This window comes from Capricornis sumatraensis, chromosome 8 (genome assembly GCF_032405125.1).
Source record: "Capricornis sumatraensis isolate serow.1 chromosome 8, serow.2, whole genome shotgun sequence".
Lineage (NCBI taxonomy): Eukaryota > Metazoa > Chordata > Mammalia > Artiodactyla > Bovidae > Capricornis > Capricornis sumatraensis.
In genome coordinates this window covers 9,823,359-9,847,953 of record NC_091076.1, presented here as the reverse complement: position 1 = coordinate 9,847,953, position 24,595 = coordinate 9,823,359, and the positions used below count along the sequence as shown (strand labels likewise).

The 24,595-nt window shown below is 44.0% G+C and overlaps 1 protein-coding gene, 1 long non-coding RNA gene and 11 other non-coding genes across 16 annotated transcripts in view; 2 read left to right on the top strand and 11 right to left on the bottom strand.

Annotated features, from left to right (window-relative positions):
* Nucleotides 1–350: 350 nt before the first annotated feature.
* LOC138084940 (U2 spliceosomal RNA) lies at nt 351–541 on the bottom strand. Its single transcript, XR_011145335.1, has one exon. It is a non-coding gene; the product is annotated as a U2 spliceosomal RNA (small nuclear RNA).
* Nucleotides 542–7,270: 6,729 nt separating this feature from the next.
* LOC138083996 (uncharacterized) lies at nt 7,271–10,226 on the bottom strand. Of its 4 annotated transcripts, XR_011145191.1 has the most exons (9): nt 10,132–10,226; nt 9,787–9,870; nt 9,506–9,556; nt 9,127–9,161; nt 8,984–9,028; nt 8,664–8,712; nt 7,777–8,483; nt 7,506–7,535; nt 7,308–7,378 (listed from the first exon to the last, which is right to left on the bottom strand). It is a non-coding gene; the product is annotated as an uncharacterized lncRNA (long non-coding RNA). The 4 variants fall into 4 exon arrangements; XR_011145189.1 differs by having other exon boundaries at nt 7,271–7,378; nt 7,506–8,483; XR_011145190.1 differs by having other exon boundaries at nt 7,282–8,241; nt 8,455–8,712.
* Nucleotides 7,612–7,737, bottom strand: LOC138084862 (small nucleolar RNA SNORD22). The gene has a single exon (XR_011145269.1). It is a non-coding gene; the product is annotated as a small nucleolar RNA SNORD22 (small nucleolar RNA).
* LOC138084859 (small nucleolar RNA SNORD31) lies at nt 8,002–8,069 on the bottom strand. The gene has a single exon (XR_011145266.1). It is a non-coding gene; the product is annotated as a small nucleolar RNA SNORD31 (small nucleolar RNA).
* Nucleotides 8,320–8,389, bottom strand: LOC138084857 (small nucleolar RNA SNORD30). The gene has a single exon (XR_011145264.1). It is a non-coding gene; the product is annotated as a small nucleolar RNA SNORD30 (small nucleolar RNA).
* LOC138084853 (small nucleolar RNA SNORD29) lies at nt 8,552–8,618 on the bottom strand. The gene has a single exon (XR_011145260.1). It is a non-coding gene; the product is annotated as a small nucleolar RNA SNORD29 (small nucleolar RNA).
* LOC138084863 (small nucleolar RNA SNORD22) lies at nt 8,817–8,943 on the bottom strand. Its single transcript, XR_011145270.1, has one exon. It is a non-coding gene; the product is annotated as a small nucleolar RNA SNORD22 (small nucleolar RNA).
* On the bottom strand, nt 9,231–9,306 carry LOC138084854 (small nucleolar RNA SNORD28). Its single transcript, XR_011145261.1, has one exon. It is a non-coding gene; the product is annotated as a small nucleolar RNA SNORD28 (small nucleolar RNA).
* LOC138084855 (small nucleolar RNA SNORD27) lies at nt 9,634–9,705 on the bottom strand. The gene has a single exon (XR_011145262.1). It is a non-coding gene; the product is annotated as a small nucleolar RNA SNORD27 (small nucleolar RNA).
* LOC138084856 (small nucleolar RNA SNORD26) lies at nt 9,984–10,057 on the bottom strand. The gene has a single exon (XR_011145263.1). It is a non-coding gene; the product is annotated as a small nucleolar RNA SNORD26 (small nucleolar RNA).
* Nucleotides 10,227–10,264: 38 nt separating the features above from the next.
* LOC138084852 (small nucleolar RNA SNORD25) lies at nt 10,265–10,334 on the bottom strand. Its single transcript, XR_011145259.1, has one exon. It is a non-coding gene; the product is annotated as a small nucleolar RNA SNORD25 (small nucleolar RNA).
* Nucleotides 10,335–10,778: 444 nt separating this feature from the next.
* Nucleotides 10,779–24,595, top strand: part of SLC3A2 (solute carrier family 3 member 2) — a 31,264-nt gene continuing 17,447 nt past the window's right edge. Inside the window, exon 1 of the mRNA XM_068977193.1 lies at nt 10,779–11,052. Coding sequence (XP_068833294.1) covers nt 10,926–11,052 — 127 coding nt within the window. The 5' untranslated portion in view covers nt 10,779–10,925. The remainder of the gene's footprint in view (nt 11,053–24,595) is intronic.
* On the top strand, nt 22,820–23,005 carry LOC138084955 (U2 spliceosomal RNA). The gene has a single exon (XR_011145346.1). It is a non-coding gene; the product is annotated as a U2 spliceosomal RNA (small nuclear RNA).

The window sequence follows — 24,595 nt, the reverse complement described above, 5'->3', positions numbered from 1 at the left end:
CGGCCTCGGGGAGTCGATCCCACGTTTTTTGGTTGACAGGGACTTGCTCTTGTAGAACCTCTTAAAAAGCCCCGAATATACGTAAAATCGCGTTACAACCACCGAAACCACCGCCATTATGTTACATATACAAAAATCCTTATAGATTTTTTATTTCAAGTACATTTTGACCCCATTGATCTTAGTGTAAATTTGGTAATCTACAGTATGCATTAAGTTTTCAGGAAAAAAAAAAAAAGCATACAGTTAGTAAGTATACACCACTGGTAGATTGTTTCGTTAGATTAACTAAAAGACATCCATAGTAAAGTTATTAAGTCTTTTTTTGAGACAGTACTTATTCCCCCCGAAGGGGGTGCACCGTTCCTGGAAGTACTGCAATACCAGGTCGATGCGTGGAGTGGACGGAGCAAGCTCCTATTCCAACTCCTAATCCCAAAAATCCATTTAATATATTGTCCTCGGATAGAGGACGTATCAGATATTAAACTGATAAGAACAGATACTACACTTGATCTTAGCCAAAAGGCCGAGAAGCGATAACTGCACTTCGGCCTCCGGGCCAGCCTTACTCTTAGTATAGCTTTTACGGTTGTGGTGACTTTTATGGCCTAACCATTAGTTTTTTTCTCAAAGTGCAGTTTTGCTTAAAACCAATTTCTCATCATTTCTGATTCATAGTAATAATTAATATTGTGGAACTAGACCTTAAGTTGTGTCCTTTACTGCTTCGCCTCCGGCTAACTCCTTCTTCATTTTGCATAAACCCGCCCCACTGCTCTTTCGCTTTCTGGGATTGGTCCCCATGATAGACGCGATTTCTATGGCCGCCTGGTGTTTTACCCTCGGAGACTGGCGATCTCTCCCCGCCTGAAGGTGCAGCAGAGCTGTGGTGGTCGTTAGTCTGTTGAAGCGGATGCAGGGCGGCGCCTCTCTTCCGGACGTTTACTTGGAAAGGCCCGCGGTCCCTGACCGCTGACTTCGGTGTCCAAAGAACCGAGTTGGGACACCTTTCCGCCAGTTCCTGATTTGATGCCACGAGGCATGTTGCTTGCGCTTCCCAGGTGGCACTAGTGGTAAGAATCCCGCTGCCAAAGCAGGAGACATAAGAGAGGCAGGTTCGATCCCTGAGTCGGGAAGATCCCTTGGAGGAGGGCACCATCCCCTCCAATATTCTTACCTGGAGAATCTCATGGACAGAGGAGCCTAGTGGGTTTACGTTCCCAGAGTCGAACACCACTGATGGGACTTAGCACTCACAGCATGCACGCAAAGCTCGTTGCTTAGGCTCCGGTCCTCTCCTCTGTTAAATGGAGGAATAATAACCCGCTCTTATGGGGTGCTTGTGAAAACTGAGGACATGCTGCTCTCGGTCTAGAGGTGACAGTGAAAGTTGGCCTTTAGGACTGTGTTCCCCTCGCATTACGGGGCTCCAGGCTGGCGTCTGCTCCTCCCCGGCTCCCTGATTTACTGTAACATCCGCCCCCACCCCACTTACATCTTGCCGTTTGTGCCATCCACTACCCACCGTTGGCCCTACAGCGGGGGGAAAAGCGGCCTGAGAAAAGTGTTTCGGAGCCTCGGGAATGCTAAACCCAGGAACCAGCGGTGGGAGAGGGGGTGAGGCAATGCAGGTCAAATTTAACAGAAGTGGTACTTCAGAGGCTCAGAGCAAAGCCCAGCTGCATGAAAGGTATTAATGTCAGGCTCTTACTGAAAAGGGACTTGAAGTCTGTTTCCTTAGAAACTATGTTAGTGTGAACGCAGAACTTGATGAAAGTGAAAGAGGAGAGTGAAAAAGTTGGCTTAAAGCTCAACATTTAGAAAACGAAGATCATGGCATCTGGTCCCAACATTTCATGGGAAATAGATGGAGAAACAGTAGAAACAGTGTCAGACTTTATTTTGGGGGGGCTCCAAAATCACTGCAGATGGTGACTGCAGCCATGAAATTAAAAGACGCTTTCTCCTTGGAAGAAAAGTTACGACCAACTTAGATAGTATATTCAAAAGCAGAGACATTACTTTGCCAACTAAGGTCCGCCTAGTCAAGGCTATGGTTCTTCCTGTGGTCATGTATGGATGTGAGAGTTGGACTGTGAAGAAGGCTGAGCGCTGAAGAATTGATGCGTTTGAACTGTGGTGTTGGATAAGACTCTTGAGGGTCCCTTGGACTGCAGAGAGATCCAACCAGTCCATTCTGAAGGAGATCAACCCTGGGATTTCTTTGGAAGGAATGATGCTAAAGCTGAAACTCCAGTACTTTGGACACCTCATGCGAAGAGCTGACTCATTGGAAAAGACTCTGATGGTGGGAGAGATTGGGGGCAGGAGGAGAAGGGGACGACAGAGGATGAGATGGCTGGATGGCATCATGGACTCGATGGACGTGAGTCTGAGTGAACTTCGGGAGTTGGTGATGGACAGGGAGGCCTGGCGTGCTGCGATTCATGGGGTCGCAAAGAGTCGGACACGAGTGAGCGACTGAACTGAACTGAACTGAACTGAACTAACTGAGCTCTACATCTGGGTTGAAATTAGAGGCCGTGTCTCTGGAGCCTGGCGGGCTATGAATCTCCTGGGTTGCCAAGAGGCAAAGAGTCTCAGACACGACTGAGCACACAGACACCCAGACACACTCACAAACACACACACCGTACCTGGGTTGAGATCGTTCCAGCAAGAGTAGGATGTTCTATTTTCACTGATATGATTACAACTAGCAAAGTGTGATCATCTATGACTTTAGAGATTGTGGTTTCTCACACTGTGTACCTAATAAACAGAAGCAATTTCTCCAGGCTTCACGGATAAACCCAGAGCCTCTAGGGAGAAGCCGAATTAAGGGACTGTGGTAGACAGAATAATGACTCTACATGCCCATGTCCTAATTCTTAGAACATCTCATTATGATACCTTACATGGCAGACAAAAGGTAATTCATATATATGATTAAATTAATACTTTTGAGGAGAGATTGTTCTGGACTGGGCTTCCCAGGTGGCAACAGTAGTAAAGAACCTACCCATCAGTGCAGGAGTCATAAGAGATGAGGGTTCAATCCCCCTGGTAGGGAAGATCCCCTGGACCCACTCCAATACTCTTGCCTAGAGAATCCCATGGACAGAGGAGCCTGGTCGCTAAAAAATCTCACAGGACTGAGCAACTTAGCATCTGCCTCTTCGTTCTGGATTATCTGATGGGCTCCATGTACATAATTACAAAGATCACAAAGGGAGACAGGAGACTCAGTGTCAGACTGATGCAGTGTCAGAAAGATTTGCTAAACCATCACTGGCTTTGAAGATTTAAGAGGGTTGTCAGTGAAGGAATGGGGGTGGCCTCTAGAATCTAGCCAAGGCAGAGAAATAGATTCTCCTTTGGAGTCTACAGAAAGAAATGCAGCCCTGTTAGCACTCCTTGATTTTAGCCAATTGAGAGACCCATTTCAGATTTCTGACCTCCAAAACTGTAAGAGAATATATTTGCTTTGTTTTAAGCAACCAAGTTTGTGGTGACTTGTTGTTCAGTCACCAAGTTACATCTGACTCTGCGACCCCATGGACTGCAGCATGCCAGGATCTCCTATCCTTCACTATCTCCCGGAGTTTGCTCAGATTCATGTTCATTGAGCCAGTGATGCTATCTAACCATCTCACTCTCTGCACCCCATTATCCTTTTGCCTTCAGTCTTCCCAAGCATCAGGGTCTTTTCCAGTGAGTCACCTCTTTGCATCTGGTGGCCAAAATATTGGAGCTTCACTTCACCATCATTCTTTCCAATGAATATTCAGGGTTGATTTCCCTTAGGATTGACTGGTTTGATCTTCTTGCAGTCCAAGGGACTCTCGAGAGTCCTCTCCAGCAACAAAATTCAAAAGCATCAATTTTTCAGCGTTTAGTTTTGTTTGTGGTCCAACTCTCACTACTGGGAAAACCATAGCTTTGACTATATAGACCTTTGCCAGCCAAGTGATGTCTCTGATTTTTAATATGCTATCTAGGTTTGTCTGGGGCTTCCCTAATGGCTCAGATGGTAAAAAATCTGCCTGCAGTGCAGGAGACCCAAGTTTGGTCCCCGGGTTAGGAATATGCCCTGGAGAAGGGAATGGCTACTCACTCCAATATCCTTGCCTGGAGAATCCCATGGACAGAGGAGCCTGGCAGGCTAGTCAATGGGGTCACAAAGAGTCAGACACGACTGAGCAACTAACACTTTCTAGGTTTGTCATAGCTTTCCTTCCAAGGAGCAAATGTCTTATAATTTCATGACTGCAAGTCACCATCTACAGTGATTTTGGAGCCCAAGAAAATAAAATCTGTCATTATTTCCACATTTTCCCCTTCTATTTGCCATGAAGTGATGGGACTGGATGCTGTGATCTTAGTTTCTTTATTGTTGCGTTTCAAGCCAGTTTTTTCACTCTCCTTCTTCACCCTCATCAAGAGGCTTTTTGGTTCCTTTTCACTTTCTGCCATTAGAGTGGCAACTTATGACAATAGCCAAAAAACCAAAAAACAAACAAAAAAACACCCCAAAACCAACTAAAACAAAGGCAAAAGCAAAATTCAGTTTCTCTGGGGACTTACCTGGTAGTCTAGTGGCCAAGACTCGGCTCCTGATGCAGGGGGCCCAGGTTCGATCCCTGTGCAGTAAACGAGATTCCACGTGCTGAAACTAAGAGTTCAGGTGCTGCGACTAAGACCTGGTGCAGCCAAATAGGTATTTCGGGAAAAAAAAAAATCAGTTTCTTTGCTTTCATATTTATTTGGCTGTGCTGGGTTTTAGTTGTGGCATGTAAACTCTTAGTTGCTGCGCGTGGTATCTAGTTTCTTGACCAGGGATCGAACCCAAGGCTCCAGCATTGGGAGCTCACAGTTTTTGTCACTGGACCCCTAAGGAAGCCCCTTCAGTTTCTTTCAACCCCAACCTTCTCTAAATTCTGCAAGACTCAACCTGGGGCAGACCATAACTCCCTAGCCAGATAAGTTTCAGTCCATCCATGCAGGTTGCAGTCAAGCGTCCCAAGCACAGATCTCTGGGGGCTTTTCCCTGGCAGGTCTCAGCTGTCAGGTTGGCAGTGGCCGTTTCTCCTCTGAATTAAAGGTTAGGAGGGAATAGCTCTGTCACTCGCTTCTACTGTGACTCCTGCCTGTTGCTTCGTGGATACTGCGGGCTGATAGTGAGGGCCCCACCCGAACCTGGAAACCTGGGCTCCCTGGGAGGCCATTTGTCCATTTGTTTATGCTCTTTGAGCAGACACCCCACAATGATGAACAAAATCAGACATGGACTCTGCCTTCATTAAGTTTAAGGTCTACAGGGAAAAGGAAGAGAAGTCTCCTGTGATCCTCCAGGCAAGAAGTGAATATGGCTTAGGGGTGGGGGTGGGTAGCTGTGGTGGCAGAGATGGAGAGAAGTGGAAGAGGTCATGGAGAGGCAAGGCCAAGGGAATATTCTTTCCATGTGGGTACACTTAAATTTTGTAACTTAATGTTTTCATGAAATTGATATAACAATGCCCCTCAATTTACACCCTCCTCGTTTTCTTCCCTGGTGGCTCAGAGGTTAAAGCGTCTGCCTGCAATGCGGGAGACCTGGGTTTGATCCCTGGGTCGGGAAGATCCCCTGGAGAAGGAAATGGCAACCCACTCCAGTATTCTTGCATGGAGAAGCCCATGGACTGAGGAGCCTGTTGGGCTACAGTCCACAGGTTGCAGAGTCGGACACGACCGAGTGACTTCACTTTCACTTTGTTTTCTGCTACACGGTGCAGCATGTGGGATCTTAATTCCCCAATCAGGGATCAAACGCATGCATCCGATGCAGTGGGAAGTGTGGATTTTTTTAAATTGAAGGATAATTGCTTTAAACTCTTGTGTTGGTTTCTGCTGTACATCAATGTGAATCAGCTCTTAAGTATACATATATCACCTCCTTCTTGAGCCCACCAGGTTCCTGTCCATGGGTTTCTCCAGACAAGAATACTGGAGTGGGTTGGCATTCCCTTCCCCAGCGTTACCTTCCCAACCCAGGTCTCCTGCATTGCAGGTGGATTCTTTACCATCTCAGCCATCAAGGAAACCTATGTTCTTCCACCTCATGACTCAATTTTGTTTTATGGCTAATATTCCATTGTGTGTGTATACATTTATCTTAGCCACTAGACCACCAGTTCAGTCACTCAGTTGTCCCGTTCTTTGCAACCCCATGGACTGCAGCACGCCAGTCTTCCCTGTCCATCACTAACTCCCGGAGCTTGCTGAAACTCACGTCCATCCAACCATCTCATCCCCTGTCGTCGTCTTCTCTCCGTCTTCAATCTTTCCCAGCATCAGGGTCTCTTCCAGTGAGTCAGCTCTTCGTATCAGGTGGCCTAAGTATTGGAGCTTCAGCTTCAACAGTCCTTCCAATGAATTCAGGACAGATTTTCTTCAGGATTGACAGGTATCATCTCTTTGCAGTCCAAGGGTGAAGGGAATGGCAAACCACTTCTTTATTTTTGCCTTGGGAACCCCATGAACAGTATGAAAACGCAAAAAAAGACCAACAGAGAAGCCCCTAAATTGCTTTCTACTTTACCAGTTCTGACACAACTATGTTCTAAACGTTTCAACAGCAGATGAGCATTCTAGTTCATCCATTTCCCAGTTCTATTGAGAAATATAAAGGTGGTCATTTCCTGAGGCCACCTGTCTGGGACATGGTTGGATGGTATTACTCAATAGACCTGAGCTTCAATAAGCTCTGGGAGATGCAGGGCAAGAAAGCATGGCATGCTGCAGTCCTTGGGGTCGCAGAGTTGGACATGACTCAGCAAACAGTACATACATTCTTGCCAGAATTCTATGGACAGAGAAGCCTGGTGGGATACAGCCTATGGGGTCACAAAGGGTTGTACAGGACTGAAGTGACATAATGTACCCCATTGCAGTTCCTTCTGAAGTTCTGGTTGTAGGCCCAGGGCTGTTAAAACTCACAGAAACCATTTTAGAGATTCATGTGAAAGATAGGGTCAACAAGATACCAAAAGTTGACAGCCAATTTTTCTATTCTTAACTGGTGAGTCACCGTCTCCTAGTACCCAAAGTCTTAAGGTTTTAAGCACAGTTAAAGGGGTCACTCAAACTCAGTACACTTTCATGCAGAACTCCCTGAATGATACTTCCCTGAGTTACGTAAAGTGCCAAGCTAAATGGGGAAAGCCATTTAACAATCTTTCTGGGACTATTTCTGTCCAGTCAGACCCACTCAAACACAGGAATCAATGAAGGTTTAAAAAAATTTTTATTTAGGCTGAAATGATTCAAATATGCTAAGTTGAACAGGCAATCTGTACAAAGATTTTTCAGTTTTGATATCTTCCACATTAGATTCCTGTAGAGAAAAAGAAAAATGAGTTTTTTCTTAACTGGAATTTCACAAGTATATACCTGATGGGCTTAACAGTTATCCTTTAAACATGGTTAGTGTATTTAATACAAGTGCACAAACAGATACTTACCATTATGGGTGCTTTGTTCTTTCTTCAGATCTAGGGGGAAAAAAAGAAAATCTGCCTTTCAACCAGTCATTTATTCCCCTCTTTGCCTTGGTGAGTAATTCTCATGATCCCTCAGACAGTTCCCTCTGGAACAAGCTTTCCTCTTCTCCCCCAGCCAGCCCCAGTGGGTTCACCTTTACAGGCTCTGGGACTAGGACAGGAAGTAAGACTTGTGAGGATTTCTTCACTGGGAAATTTTAACTTGACACACCTTGTGTTTAAGTTTACTCACCTCTCAACTTCAGACTAGAGCTGAGCAGATATATGGATGGCTTACTCCTTTCCCCTGCAAAAGATTGGGAACTAAGTCAACTGTCTCCAGGACAGGCCCATCTATAAAAGCTATGTAGGTTTCAATGGACATTTTACAGAATCACCAGCTAGTCCAAAATGTTTCCTGTTGGCTACAAAGCCACTCAACTTCCCACTACAGTCACTTTTTACTCCAAGGGAAACTCACAGCTCAGAAATACCTTTCAGTCATAGTGATCAGACTGGGGCGGTATTGAACTCATCACTGGTGAGTGGCAGTGTCACGGGTGGTTCACTAATGGCCAAAGACAAACTTACTTTGGATTTAGCAAGTCATGTCTGCAGTTATTCAGAGTACCAAACAGAAACTGGTGAATTCTATACAGCAGCCATAGATAACAGACTTACCTAAAATCATTCTCAGGCACCAGACAAGGAGCTGTACCTAAAACACAAAGGCAACTAAGTCAGTAATGCTTGCTTCTTGCATTATAAGCTGTTCCTGTCTAAGCTACCATTCCCAGAAAATCAGATATCCGAGTCTCAGCAGCAAATCATCAGCCGAACGAGATTCCATGTAAGTCATCACAGATGCCTAAAAAGGCATTTTCTCCCACTCAATACATTGTATGCACAAACACATATGGAGACCACTCACCTCTGGGCAACAGTAACTGGCAATGGTACCTACAGAAGGACAAAGCTATGAGTGATACAAATTCCATACACACAGTACCCCACTGTTGTCTTTCCCAGTTTCTCAGATGTTCATGTCTTTTCACTGTTTAAGTCATAGTGAGCTAGTTTGATTCATCATAGAAACTGCCTACTTGGTGGTGTATGCCATACACACATTAATCAACTAACCTTTTAACTCTGGAGGCTTTCCAGGAGTGTGTATAGTAACAAGCTGCTCCTGAATGAGAAGATCATGTAATTAGCAAAATATCTAAAACAACCAAAACTATTTTAACTAGGGTTAATGGATAACCCAAGCCAAGCAAATGCTATTCATTTGCTGTACCTCAGACAATTCCTCATGGAATGAAATTTCATCCTTTCTCCCAGTTCGCCCCAGTGGGTTCACCATTACTGGCTCTGGGGCTAGAACAGGGGTAAGACAGGACGCCTGCTTTCTTCATTGGCACTGGAGTTAAGCAACAACAAGCAAGGTTACAAGTACTCACCTCTTGACTCTTTGTAGGAGTCATCCTGAGCAGATGAAGAGGCATCTAGGAAATCAATAAAGATAAAATAAAATATCAAGAAACAGCATTATCAGAAACAAGAGAAATCCCTCTATTTCCCACAATACTGAAAAGTAACTTACTGTAAGACAGATGACTCTATTAATGCTGTGACAATCTACAAAAGGGGAGAAAATGGTTACTCCAAAATACTAAGATGAAATAAAATTTCTTCATTAACAGAAACTGCCATCAGAACTCTAACATGCTATTAACTGTGGTACCTCACAGAGGATCAGCATTATCAATTCAAATCATCTGACAGTGAGTGATGTGTGGGTGAGGGAAGAGCACACCCTCACAAAACTATGCTGCTTGCTGGGCTGCTGACTCCCTCCCCAGGAAAATCATTCCAAGAGGAACAAGCTGGAAGGAGCAAAAACACTGCTCCACTGACCATTTGCTCTCCTGGTTGTTGAAAACACCACAGACCACAATCAAACTTCCCATTTGAAAACTTACCTGCATTCACCCTGGGAGGCAGTTGAATTCCTCAAGACTGGTGAGGAGATGCTGGAAACAGAAAAATGAGCCATTATTTTTTAGTACTCGAGAACTACCATTAAAAGACCCTGGAGCATTCCAGGCCCACTTCTCAGTAGTAAGATGACATCATTTTTGAGTTCAGGCATATGCTTGTCATTTTACATTCATCATGGAGTGGCCAGTGCAATTTCAACCAGCAAGTCCCATCCCGATATTGTGCTTCTACCCCCCATCTGCATAAAGCATCGGGTACCCACCTGCAGCATCACCACTCTTGATCCACAGAGGGGTAAGTCTTGTCTCATCCTCCAATCTGTAAGCTCCTTTGAATTAAACCACATCTGGGAGAAAAAAAACAATACCCTTTCTTACTTTTATATCTCGTAGGTTGACTGTCCCACGTTAGTGCCTTAACAACGCAGGGCTAAAAGCCCAAACATCTGCTACGGATGGTGCTACTCAGAGTTTTTGTTTTCTCCACTAATCCATCAGAAAGAGAGAGTTCAATTTTTGAAATCATCCCCGTAGCACATCCCGTCGGACTCCCGCATATTCAGCAAGGAAGAAAAAAAGGACAGTAAAGGGAGGCCAGGAGCACTTACTCCAATGAGACCGGTTTGAGATCCTTCAGCGTTTGGCGCCCGTCCGAACCCTGCAAACAAATGATATTGGGTCAGCACTGTCTGATAAACGCTTTGTTTTCCGGAGCTAAGACTGCGTTGCCATGCAAGGCCGGCCTCCTCAGAGTTTCTTATCCTCACGGAGTTCAGTACAGGTCTGTGAAAAGGGTCTCATCACAGAGAGGCCGTCGGCATGGCCCGCCATCGCCATCTTGTCCTTCACAAAGCCCCTGTTCCTTCAAGGCCTCAACACTAAGGTCACGTTTTCTCTCCTCCCCCTCGAACCCAATAGGTACCACAAAGAGAGGCCAAGGCGCGGACACGTTTGCACGGGCGTTTACCTCGTAAAACTCAACAAACCAACACACTTACCAAGAGCTGTGGATAAATGAGACCGAGAGGCTACCGCGAGACACATAAATACTACCTCGCAAAGGCCCACGGGATTTGGGGGCGGGACTACGGCGGGCGCAAGCGCAGAGGGAGATGGGTGAATTGTGGGTAGAGATTTCTAGAGGAGCTACGAGAGGCAGTGCGCCTCCTGAAGCGGTGGTGCGAAAAAGGTGCGCATGCGCCTTAGGGTGTGCGCAGGCGCGACTAGTGTGGTGCCGTAGGTTCTTTACTGCGACTTCTTTTGGCGCCGAGGCGACGAGTTGCCGGCTTCGCGCAGATCCTGGACTGACGCCCCGTGTCGGTCACAGCTGACTGACCCACACCCTTCCCTGAGCATTCCCTTGCTTGCACACACTCTAGATCCGCGTGCAGAGTCCTAATCCATGGACCACGAGCCTCATGAACCCTCCGCTGGCGTCATCTCGGTTCCAAGCCAGCCGCCCAGTGAGCCTTCTGGGCCTGGTCCTCAGGGGCTTGGTCCTCAGGGACCCAGCGCGGGGGGCGACTCAGGTATTACTGGGCCCCGGGCCGATCTCGAGTGGAGGGCTCTTGCATGGAACCGTTTTGGGAAAGTGAATCAGGTTGTAGGTGCTCTTGAAATATTATAACAGTTTTAGGATATTTTTTGTAACCGGCCACCTTTGTCCTACTGTCTGGTCCGATTTTGCTAGGAGCTTGTATTGGGGCTAGCGTTAGCCGACATTTAAAACGCCGTTTTAAGGACAGTGTGTGTGTGTGTGTGTGTGCGCGCTCAGTCGTGTTCGACTCTGCGATCCCATGGACTGTAGCCAGCCAGGCTCCTCTGTCCATGGAATTTTCCAGGCAAGAATACTGGAGGCCATTTCCTACTCCAGGGGCTCCTCCCTCCTCCAAGAGATCTTCCCAACCCTGGGATCGAACTCGCGTCTCCTTCCTCTTCTGCCTTGGCAGGAGGAATCTACCAACTTCGCCACCTGGGAAGCCCCTAAATGCAGATTACCTGGAGGGAATCTAGGTGTAAAAAGCTTTTGCAGAGCCGCGTACAACTCCTGCCTGACAGGTAGGGTGGTTCCAGTCATCTATACCCTTGTTACTGAGGACAACCAGTTGTAGTTTAATCATTTGTAATGCATACCTAGGGTACATGACCGTTTTAAAAATGTATTATATGTACATTTTATAACCATTTATTAAGCTCTTACTGTGTGGTCTCCTGGATGATCTCATTTACTACTACAACCCTAGGAGGAGGCCATAAGGTAATGTTAGGGATGAGGAGCCTGAGATCTGGAGGGGTTAATTAACTTGCTCAGAGTTACCCAGCTAAGAAATATCAGCCCAGGTGCAAATCAGCCCAGGCAGTCTTGATGACGGAACCTGCACTTTTGATCACTATCACACACTTCTCTGGGTATTTGGGGGGCAAACAAGTACACAGGAAACAAATGGCATGATCCTTGGATACTGTTTCTCAATTTTTTTTCTTGCTGTCTTCCTCTCTCCAGGAGCCTTTAAAAATAAAAAGCATTTCCCTCTCTAATCCCCACCATGAAATTTTAATAACACTTAATATAACTGTGTAGGGCTTCCCTTGTAGTTCAGTCCGTAAAGAATCTGCCTGCAGTGCAGGAGACCCGGGTTCGATCCCTGAGTTGGGAAGATCCCCTGGAGAAGGAAATGGGAACCCACTCCAATATCCTTGAGTGGAAAAATCTCATGGACACAGGAGCCTGGTGGGCTGTAGTCCATGGGGTCGTGAAGAGTTGGGCATGACTGAGCAACTAACACATATAACTGTGTATTTGCTTATATACTGCGGCCCTTCAGAGGGCCAGAAAGCTTCTGTTTAATATCTAGGATTTTCTGCCCTCTTCCTGCTCCAAAAGAACCAATTTTCACTACTTTGGTGGCAGTGTTGTCCCCATGCATGTCCCAGCGAAACATAAGTGACAAAACAAATACCAAAAGAATCCCAATTTGAAAAATGTTATTATAGCTAGACTAAATTCATGTATTCAACAATGTTAGATGCTTGTCCAAGTGGGTGATTGAAAAGTTGTAACAAAATGTATAGAAAATGAAACAGATAAGTTAAGGAAAATTCAGAAGGTCCAGAGTAGGCAAGGAGGTTGTTTGTGGGCATGGTATTTGGAGAATGTTTGTGGGCCTTAAAGGGTAGATAAACAGAGCCAGGAAGGAAATTCAAGTTAGAGAAATAATCTGAGTGACAAGATTGGAGCTGGAAAAGTGTATAAATATAGTTCATGAAAGATGGGTTGAAGGGGAATCATAGAATATAAAGTTGGAAAAGATTTCCTAGGGAAGGCCAAATGAGAAGCGCTTGAAATACAAAGCTAAATAATTTGAACTATAGGTAGAATAACCTATAAACCAGGACTTAACCTGGTGGTCCCGTTAAGACTGGTTAAGACTCTGCCTCCACTGCATGGAGCATGGATTTGATTCCTGCTTGGGAAGATAAGATCCCACACACTACACAGAGCAAGGCGGGAAAAAAAGGGGTAAGTTGAGACAGGACATTAATTAGATTGTCACAGTAATTTAGGCAACAGATAAGTGGATTCAAGCATGATGAAAGGGAAATAGGAATGATTTATAATACATCAGAAGTCCTCAACTCACACCTGCAGGAATATAAGTAATGCAGGTAAGCCATAGGAGCCTGATAGGGATCTTGATATGCTTGTCTTTGCTCCTGCTGAGTGTGCCTTGCCAGAATATTGTCTGAAAAATCTGATCAGGAGAATCCAGAAAACCAAAATTGTTGATTAATTTGCTCCTTAAAAATGTTGGCATGTTACTTAAAATTTTTCAGCATTTTCTCTGAGCCAATCAGAATATGCCTGTATACCCAAGGTGGCCCATGAGTGAGTTTGCATCAACTTCTGTAGTAATAGAGAATCCACTTTAGAAAGAGGGAGTGTTAAAGATTGGATATGTTTTTTGGAAGTTGTTAACAGGTTGAGTGACCTAAACATCAAAAAAAAAAAAAAAAAAAAAGCCAGTATTCTTGGCAGTTGGAGATCATGGCCATGACCTTCACTTAACATTTATTTTACCAATACTATTTATCTGTTGAGCATCTATTGGGTACAGGAGATACAACAAGGAACAAAGCAGACAGTCCCCTTATGCTCCCTTGGAGCTTATATTCTGGAAGAAAACACAAAAACAGACGAATAATACGTCAAGTGGAGTTAAATGCTGTGGTGAAAATTCGACTTTGCTGGTGATACAATGGTTAAGACTCTGAGCTTTCACCACAGGGGGCACGGTTTTGATCCCTGGTCGATCCATGCAGGATGGCCACACACAAAACTGAATGAAATGTGTGTGTGTGCATGTGTAAATATATTTGCAAAAAAAAAAAATATATATATATATATATATATTTGCAAAAGTGGTACAAAAAGGTTAGACTGTTACATAAAGGGAAATGAGAAAAACGAGATGAAAGAGTTGGTGGAGGTGTTTTAATGTGAACATGTATGAAGTGCTTTCTATGGCACTTTCCTGGCACTGTACTGAGTGCTTGGCGCATGTTACCTCAATTTGAAAAATAGTTTTTGTGGTTACCATCCTCATTTTACAAATAAGAAAACTGAATTTTATATCAAGTTACTTACTCAAGGACACATAACTAGTGTGGCAGAGCTGTTATTCAAATCTAGTCTCTACTTTTGACCCTGTTAAAAATGATCCAAAACTTGGAAATAGGCAAAAGTTATTACTAGGTGTCCTTTTGATAAAGGTAAAGCAGGCCTACCTAACTTGGGGATTACCTGGTTTTCCAGTGGGGCGTGTGCCTTCGTTTGATGTCCTTTTTATTGTTGCTCTAGGTATTTTGTAATTTGATAAGATTCCCTTCTAAGATGGAGAAGGAAATGGCAACCCACTCCAGTATTCTTGCCTGGAGAATCCCAGGGACAGGGGAGCCTGGTGGGCTGCCGTCTATGGGATCGCACAGAGTCGGACATGACTGAAGCAACTTAGCAGCAGCAGCAGCCTTCTAAGACATTGGCTGGTTTTGTATCTATCTATTAGAAGGCAAATTCATATCATTCTTATCTGGACTTTTAGCTGATGATCCTCCTTTCCCAGCATTCTCTTTTGAACCAGTTTTAAATTTTATTTATTCCCTTGTTAATTAATAGGTTGAATAAAATCTTTGATGTGTTTATATAATTATGAGTCATATTTTCAGTTTTTAAGATTATACTTTAACAACCCCTGGGGTATATTGCCTTTTGTTGGCGCATTTATTTATTCATTCAGAAAATATTTGTTGAGAGTCAGGATTTAAACTCAAGAAGTCTGACTCTGGAAGGAGCTTTAGACAATATGCCAGTGGAAGTCTAATACCATGCCACCCTCTGGCTAACATCTTATCTTGGTCTTTCCAGCAAATGTCTTTTACTTTAAAGATCTGTCTACACTTGCATCACCTGGATGTCTGTTAGAAATACTGAATCTCAGATCTCTCCACAGACCAAATGCACTTGCATTTATTCAAGATCCCCAGGTGGTCTGTATGCACACTAAAGTTTAAGAGCACTGGATTTATACAATACTGCTCACTTCTTTCTCAGGACACTCTTCTCTCATCCTACTTGATCTCTCAATAGCACATTTTTATCCTGTTCACCCAGTTCCTTTTTTTAAAATCTGGTTTTTCTATGCCATCACAGAAACACGTGGTAACACCCTTTGACCTACCATGTCCAGTGACCCCATTTCCTGTTTCTTAAAACACTGTTTCCAGAGTGCTTGGGACGCTGCCCTCTTCTAGTGTTCCTCTTATGTTTTTGCTATTAATAACTTCTTCATGATCCTTTGAGGTATATCTTCTGTCCCATTGTTCAAACATTAATGTTCCTCCAGTTACATGTTGTTCAGCCACTAAGTTGTGTCCGACCCTTTGGGACCCCATGGACTGCAGCATGCCAGGCTTCTCTGTCCTCCACTATTCTCCTGGAGTTTGCTCAGATTCATGTCCATTGAGTCAGTGATGCTAACCATCTTATCCTCTGTCATCCCCTTCTCCTTTTGCCTTCAATGTTTCCTAGCAGCAGGGTCTTTTCTGGTGAGTTGGCTCTTTGTATCACATGCCAAAGTATTGGAGCTTCAGCAACAGTCCTTCCAATGACTATTCAAGGTTGATTTCATTTAGGATTGACTGGTTTGATCTCCTTGCAGTCCAAGGGACTCGAAGAGTCTTCTCCAGCATCACAATTGGAAAGTGTAAGTTCTTTGGTGCTCAGCTTTCTTTATGGTCCAATTCTCACATCCTTCCATGGCTACTGGAAAAACCATAGCTTTGATTATATGGACCTCTTTTGGCTTCTTAATATGCTTTTTTAATATGCTGTCTAAGTTTGTCATAGCTTTCCTTCCAAGGAGCAAGCATCTTTTAATTTCATGGCTGCAGTCAACCTCTGCAGTGATTTTGGAGCCTAAGAAAATAAAATCTGTCACTCCTTCCACTTTTCCCCCTTCTACTTGCCATGAAATGATGGGACCAGATGCCATAATCTTAGTTTTCTGAATGTTAAGTTTTAAGCCAGCTTTTTCACTCTCTTTCGCCCTCATCAAGAGGCCTAGCTTTTTACTAGGCCACTTTTTGCCTGGGCCACTTTATCCACTTCCATGATTTTAATGGCCACTGTTATCAGGGAAGTCTGGCATGCTGCAGTCCACCGGGTCACAAAGAATGGGACTGGACTTAGCAACTGAACGACAATGTCTATAGCTCCAACCCAGGATCTTTTTCCTGAGCTTCAGAGCTATGCATCCGGTTGCCTTCTGGATGAACAGTATTACTTGGATGGTTCACAAATTCTTTTGGTCCACAAAATTCATTTCCAAAATGAATTGAACCCACTCCTTCTATTTCACTCAATTGTCCAAGCTACCCCACTGCCACTACCCTAATTCAGTTCAGTGACCTCGAGGTTTTTGCAACAGACATAACCTGGCTCCCTGGCCCTGGGTTGCTGTCTCTAATCCATTCTTCATCTTGAAGCTGGAGTGATCTTCCTAAATAAAAAAGTTGGTCCAGTCTCATGCCTCAGTTCATAATTCTTCAGTACCCCTCCACAGTCTTTAGGTTACTGTCCAGATGAACATAGCCATTGAGACCCCTTCATCACTTTCCTCACCACCACTCTCTCCCCAAGACAAATCCACTCTGCCTGCCCACCATAAACTTCCTAAGTTTGGGCATCAGGTCTGTGTAAGTTATATATTGTTTCCCTATGACCTAGCAGAGTACAGGACACAGAGTAGGACTCAATATATGTTAATCTATCCCTATACATTTTCAAATGATCTTTACCCAATCCTTATCAAATGAGCTGCTGAGAGGGGTCTGGTCATTTTTCTGAGAGAGCAACCCTGCCCCCACCTGGCAGCAAGAGGCACTGCTTCACTAAATGGAATTCAGTTCAGTTCAGTTGCTCAGTGGTGTCCGACTCTTTGTGACCCCATGGACTGCAGCCCACCAGGCTTCCCTGCCCGTTACTAACTCCCAGAGCTTGCTCAAACTCATGTCCATGGAGTCGGTGATGCCATCCAACCATCTCATCCTCTGTCGTCCCCTTCTCCTCCTGACTTCAATCTTTCCCAGCGTCAGGGTCTTTTCCAATGAGTCAGTTCTTTGCATTAGGTGACCAAAGTATTGGAGTTTCAGCTTCAGCATCAGTCCTTCCAATGAATATTCAGGACTGATTTCCTTTAGGATGGACTGGTTTGATCTTGCAGTCCAAGGGACTCTCAAGAGTCTTCTCCAACACCACAGTTCAAAAGCATCAGTTCTTCAGTGCTCAGCTTTCTTTATAGTCCAACTCTCACATCCATACATGACTATTGGGGAAACCGTAGCTTTGATGAGATGGACCTTTGTTGGCAAAGTAATGTCTCTGCTTTTTAATACGTTGTCTAGGTTGGTCATAGCTTACAGAACTTTGTCAGCAAAGTAATGTTTCTGCTTTTTAATACGCCATCTAGGTTTGTCATAGCTTTTCTTCCAAGGAGCAAGTGTGTTTTAATTTCATGGCTGCACTCACTGTCAACAGTGATTTTTGAAGCCCCCCAAAATAAAATCTGTCACTGTTTGCATTGTTGACCCATCTATTTACCATGAAGTGATGGGACCAGATGTCATGATCTTAGTTTTTTGAATGTTGAGTTCTAAGCCGGCTTTTTCACTCTCTCTCTTCACCTTCATATTACATTGGTTTTTGGCACAAGGAGATAGAATAGGAGCTTGTTTTGTCAGCTCCATGCATCACCCTGTCAGTGCAGTACTTGTAGAAGTAGTGTGTCCCTTTGGGAGTATGCAGTTGTTAGACGAGATTTGTTAGCTATAACTTTGGTGGAATTATCTCTCCCTTGGAAAAAAATAGGCATTATAAATTATGGCTTCATTAGTAAGGAATTTGGTTTTAGACTTGTAAGAGGTACTATAAACCATATGAAGTACTCCAGAGCTAGGCTAACAAACGTATCTGTTAATTCAATAAGAATCCCAGGGATGGAGGAACCTGGTGGGTTGCTGTCTGTGGGGTCGCACAGAGTCAGACAAGACAGAAGTGACTTAGCAGCAGCAGCAGCAACAGTAGTTATGTAATGGCAGAATAGAGCAGTGGTCACCAAACTTTTTTGATTGTTTCTTTCCTATAAGTTAAGAAAAAACTACTTTTGCTGCTGATGGCCTGGGTTCAGTCTCCAGTTGGTGAACTAGGATCCCAAAAGCCATGTGGCACAGGGGAAAGAACAAACAAACCCCCAAACAAAAAAGCTGATACCCCGTACGATATGAAGATTTTTAGAGTAAGTTATATTTTATGTACATTATCAATTATTTGAAAAGGTAGAAAAATTTTCAAAGGATGAAATAAATATAAATAGGAGTTTACACATTTTTTCCCCTATTTTATTTATTAGGTTGAGCCAGGTTAGTGGTAGCCCATGGGCTCTTTTTAGTAATGGCATGTAGGATTTAGTTCGCTGACCACAGAGAAATCACACCCAGGCCCCCTGCACTGAACAGTGCAGAGTCTTAGCCACTGTACCACCAGGGAAGTCCCTACGTGTTTTTTTAATAAATCATTGTGTTGGCTAAGAGAATGCCTGGGTTTGAATCCTGGCATGCTTTCTGATGAAGGCCAAGTCGTTCTGTCTGCTTGGTGGTTTCTTTCTTTCGTGGTGGATTCTTTTTGGCGGGCACTAATGTGGGCTTCCCTGGTGGCTCAGAGGTTGAAGCGTTTGCCTCCAATGTGGGAGACCTGGGTTTGATCCCTGGGTCAGGAAGATCCCCTGGAGAAGGAAATAGTAACCCACTCCAGTATTCTTGCCTGGAGAATCGCATGGACAGAGAAGCCTGGTAGGCTACAGTCCACGGGGTCGCAAAGAGTCGGACACGACTGAGCGACTTCACTCACTCACAGTGTGTGATGCAGAAGTCTTTGGCTTTGTACACTCTCTCATATGTCCATCACCATTCTCTATCCCAGCCCTCAGACCCTTTGATCTTCTAGTCCTTTTCCTTCCGGTCCTCTCATCAGCTGGCCAGACCATTGGCCACTGACCTAGAGTGTGTATATAGTCTCACCTTGGGCCATTTCTCCTGCACAAGGTGGATCATCAGGTGGATAGCTGGCAGATTTTCTATCTCCACTGTCTTTCAAGGCCTCTTCTGAATGTGGCCGTCATCATTTTCACCTGGCACTCATAAGTTGACCCGTCTGTGAATCATGCTTGAGCTTTTGCTTCCTCCTTTAGCAGGTTATACAGGACATTCCTGATGACTGCGAGTTCTTTTGCACGAGGGGTGGGGACGCTTTTACAAATATGGTGGATATCGAGAGGTCTGGGCTACCAGCTTATGCAGTTTGTCTGTGTCCCCTGGTTCTGCTTAGTCTTGATTCTGGAGGTACACTTTCCATTTTTTGAAAGACTGCTGCTGGTCTGGTCTGACGTTTTGACTTCATAGGTCCAACTTATAATGACAGCAGGTCTGATATAACTCATAATGGGGCCGTTCTTGGTTACTTTGTGTTTCATAATGAAGTGTTCAATAACACGCCAAGAGCTGTTTCTCAAAAGGCATGTATTTCTCTGTTGTGAACAGCCTGACCTTGTTCTAGAATTTCAGCCGCCTGTTTTGCCCACTGGGGCCTGCCATAGGCTCCACAGTGCGTATTTTTCCAACCCCATAGATCTCTTGGATGTTATGGTTCAAGTGGCAAGGCTTCAGGCGTTGTAACTTGGACTTGCAATGCGCTTTCGTATTCGCACTCAGTTGGCAACTTACCATGTCACCTGGTGTATAGATGGGAGTTTCAGTTCTACGAGTGGCTATGATAAGCATCACACCCACGTATCCTTGCTGTCTTTAATGCTGGCTGTAATCTCTGTCCCTTTCTCCTTACTCCCTAGGATATGGTAATTTCTTTTTACTTACTATCATGGCTGAAGAGTAGGGGAGTTTCAGAGATTTTTACTCTGCCTTTCCCACTGTGATAGCCCTTCTCTTGTAGGCCAAGGACCCAGTATAGAGGTTCCTCCTGAGTATATCAGTTCCACTAAACACTTGGGGACTGCGGAGATTACCTCTTCTAATGGGAATAATGATGATGCTTTGGGCCTCAAGGCATCAGTGTCAGTTCAGGTCCTGTGTTTAAAATCCTCAAAATGTTTGCATATCCTCCTTTTCCAAATGTATAGTTCTTTTAGCAGATGATGAGTTCCTTTTTGGGAAGAACTGGGAGAATCATAGTTTCATGCTCCTTCCCCTAGGGTCTCGGTTACCTCTTCAGTAACTGGGTTTGGGATGTGAAAATTGGCTCAGACCCAGGAACTAAGAAAGAGATTTTGACTGTTTCCTGTGGTGATCGTCCTTAGCCTTGTGCTCGTTTCTTCTTTCTCCCTGCAGGTTGTAGATAATTCAGCAGCACCCTCATTGGCTTCCGCCTAGGGATACCACTGTTTATCATATCTACAGTTGTCTCTGATGGGTTCCAGGCCCCATGGCTAACCCTCCAGTCTTGCCAGCCTTATGATAATTAGCGCTTTCTGACTTCTGGCAGTTAAGCAGAACTTAACTGCCTCTGTAATTCCTCTCCTGTATTACTTGATGGGCCTTCCCTGATAACTCAGTTGGTAAAGAATCCACCTGCAATGCGGAAGACCCCAGTTCAATTCGTGGGTCAGGAAGATCCCCTGGCAAAGGGATAGGCTACTCACTCCAGTATTCTGGCCTGGAGAATTCCACAGACTATACAGTCCATGGCGTCGCAAAGAGTCAGACACGACTGAGCGACTTTCACTTCACTGTTACTTGATGGGGGTGAGCGGGAAGGAAGGCTGTCAGCTCCGTGACTTACTCTCCTGGACTGTAGAGGAGAACCGCCACTGAGCTTCCAGGTGATACTGATGCCCCTGTCAGCAGTGCATTCCTGATGGCCTTGGCGAATGTTGTGTCCCCTGGGCCCTTTCTTGGAACACAGTTCTCTGATGGGTCTTCTGGCCTCACATAATCTATCCATTCCAGCAAGTCTGCTTTCTTCAGCCTCTGTATTGCTTCCTCTGTCATCTGTTAGGGCCACTGAAGCATACCTGTTGCACTCAGCAGAGGCCATTGCTTTCTCAAAGCTTCTATAAGCCACCGAAACAGTGATTTTGCCCCACCCACTGGAATCCTTGCCAGGGGTTTAAGTCCTGCGTCCCAGGACATTTCTCTGAAGTCCTTGGATTCTTACCTGGTGATCCATCATATCCCTGGTCCCCAAGTGCTTACTGGGACTGATAAGAGTTGGAGTAACCCCCCACATTGATTCTTTGATTTATTTAGGCTGCACCAGGTCTTCGTTGCATCACACAGGATCGTCATGCGGGACTTTTCATGGCAGCACAGGGATTCTCTAATTGTGCACGGGCTTCGTTGCTCCACAGCATGTGGGATCTTAGTTCCTCAACCAGCGATTGAACCTGTGTCCCCTGCGTTGCAGGGCAGATTCTTAACCACTGGACCACCAGGGAAGGCCCCACCTTGAGCCTTTGGTCTGGGAGAGACAAAGTAGGAACCTCTGAAACTGTTCCGTCACCACTCCATTGACTTCCTTACCTCCCATTCTTTTTAACCCATTGCACTCAGGGTTCTGTTCTGGATCCACTTGTTTTCTCACTCTGCCTTGAACAGTGTATCCATTACCATGCCTTCATTTGCTATATGTATCCTGTTTTTGTTGTTGAATCACTTAGTCGTGTCTGACTCTTTGAGACCCCGTGGACTGCAGCAAGCCAGGCTTTCCCGTCCTTCAGTCTCTCCCGGAGTTTGCTCAGATTCAAGTCCGTTGAGTCAGTGATGCTATCTGACTATCTCATCCTCTGTCACCCCCTTCTCCAGCCCTCGATCTTTCTCAGCATGTCACTATAACTCAGTGTTTACCTGCCCTGTGTTATGAAGCTCCTGAAGAGGTTGTTAGAAGAAATACTTTAGAGCTATAAACCAGCTTCCTCCAACAGGAATCTTTCTGAGGATGGCAGCTGCTCCAGGAATAGCTCTGCCTTCTCCTGGCAGCAAGAGGCGCTGCCTCTATTAGGCTGCTGTCCATGGGGTCACGAAGAGTCAGACAGGACTGAGCGACTTCACTTTCAGTTTTCACTTGCATGCATTGGAGAAGGAAATGGCAACCCACTCTAATGTTCTTGCCTGGAGAATCCCAGGGATGGCGGAGCCTGGTGGGCTGCTGTCTATGGGGTCTCACAGAGTCAGACACGACTGAAGAGACTTAACAGCAGCAGCAGCAGCAGGAATATGCAAACGCACAGTGCCCTGCAATGAGCTTGGAGTAGGCTGTTTACCTGTAGGGCAAAGATTCAATCTGGGAACAGAATTTCCTTATTTCCTGAACCCTGGGGAGGAATATGCCAGTTGGAAGCTCTCCCAGAGAAGGATTAGACTGGGTTTTGGAAGAGCCAAATTTATGAAATTTTAAAAGGAACATCTTTAAGATTGCATTTGTGACCTTGAATGGAAGTTTGGGAAGCAAAGCCTGATGAGAATCTTTTTTTTTTTTCAATTGAAGTATAGTTGATATATAGTGTTGTGTTAGTTAGTTTCAGGTATACAGCACAATGATTCAACTACAACCACATGTACATGTATATAAATATATATATCCTTTTCAGAATCTTTTCCCATATATGTTATTATAAAATATTGAGTATAGTTGCTATACATTGGTCCTTGTTGGTTCGGGAATCTTAATTATAGGTTGTTTCTATGGGTTTTGGCTGAAGATCATTATCTGTTCATATCATTTAATATCTCGTAAATTCTCTACCTGAGGATGCTTTTATTAAGTGGAATTTTGGAATAGGGAGATGAACTCGAGGCTCGCTCTATCCATTCCCCATGTCCACCAGATGCTGCAGTTCCTCCGTGAATGGTGTGGTTCTTTCTTTTGGGATAGGATATCATTAAAAAGGAGACTGTTGGTACTCTTGTATCATTTAGTTTTTAGAAAAAATTTTAAGGTGAATCTACTATTTCCCCCTTTTCTTTAACATTATATTTTTGATACACTTTGCCTGCCTTTTTGTGCCCTAGCTCTTTAAAATTCAGTTTTTTATATACTCTAGACATGTTCTACAAATTATTTTGTCTCCTAGTGATAAACCCTTTTACAGGTTTCTAAGTTTTTACTGCTATAATCAGTACTGCAGTGAAATCCTTTGTATGTTGCTTTCTGCACGTTTATGAGAGTTTCTCTGGGTTATAAATCCAGGAGTGCCGTTGATAGGTAATATCTAAGAGTATTTTCAGTTCTACAGGCTTTTGTACATTGTGCACCTAGAGTGATTATACCAGTTAATGTTGCCACTTAGGCAATTTCATGTCCTTGTCATCACTTGGTTCAGTCAGATGTTTTGCCAAATTATGGACATAAAATTGTATTTTTTTGTGATTGTAATTTGCATTTTATTGATTACTAATACGTAATCTGTCAAGAGTTCACTGGCCACTTTTTTGTGTATCCAATTTTGTGAACTTACCGTTCCTAGTCTGTAAATTGTTTTTCCTGCTGAATTGTTGCCTTTTTCCTCACTGGTTTTCAGTGGAACTTTATGTTTCATACAAGACTGTTGTCTTATTAGTTTCAGATACTATGTCTTGTCCCTTTTCTGGCTTGTCTTTTCAGTTTGTTATGGTCTCTTGTCATGCACAGATTTTTCTTGTAGAATTTATTAGTTCTTTTCTTAATGGTTTGTGCTTTTGTGTCTTGCTTAACAACTCCTTCCTTACCTTGAAAACCAGAAAGATACTCTCATTTTTTTCTAAAAATTTAAAATATTTGTTTTTCATATTTAGGTCTTTTAACCACTTGGAATATATTATTGTGTTTACTTTTAAGTAGTCACCATATTTTATTTTTTCAGTGCCATTTGGTGAATGGCTGTTCTTTCCTCCAGTGGTTGTAATATTATCCTTGCATATATTAAGGTTTCAGATATGCATGAGTTTCTTTCAGGTTTCATATTCTGTTCTGTTGGTCCATTTGTCCATCCCTTTGGCTATTTCATGCTATGATTATTACTTTGGCATGCTACTGTTATTACTTAGGAATATAACATGCTTGATATATGGTAGGATTTGTCTTCAAAAGTATTACTTAAAAAATATCTTTACTGTTTTTGGGCCTTTTCTCTTACACATGTGTTAAAGAATCATGAAGTTCCCAAACATGGATATTAAGATTTGTATTGGAATTGCAGTGGATTGATAGACTGTCTGGGGATGTTGATGAAAAAAATTAATCAGTAGTCAATCTAAGAAAATACTGGAAAATTTTCTTTGAGTCAGCTGGAGGATTATAACCCAGGAGACAATCTTTCTGAAAGCTCTGAGAACTGTCCCCCTGGTAGAGGTCAAAGCAGAGTTATAGAAATTTTTGAGACAAAGGGTCATACATCAAAGTAACATAGTCCAGCAAGGCGAGCTCTGAGTTGTTGTGACCCCTTACAGAATTGAGAACGGAATGTTATTTTC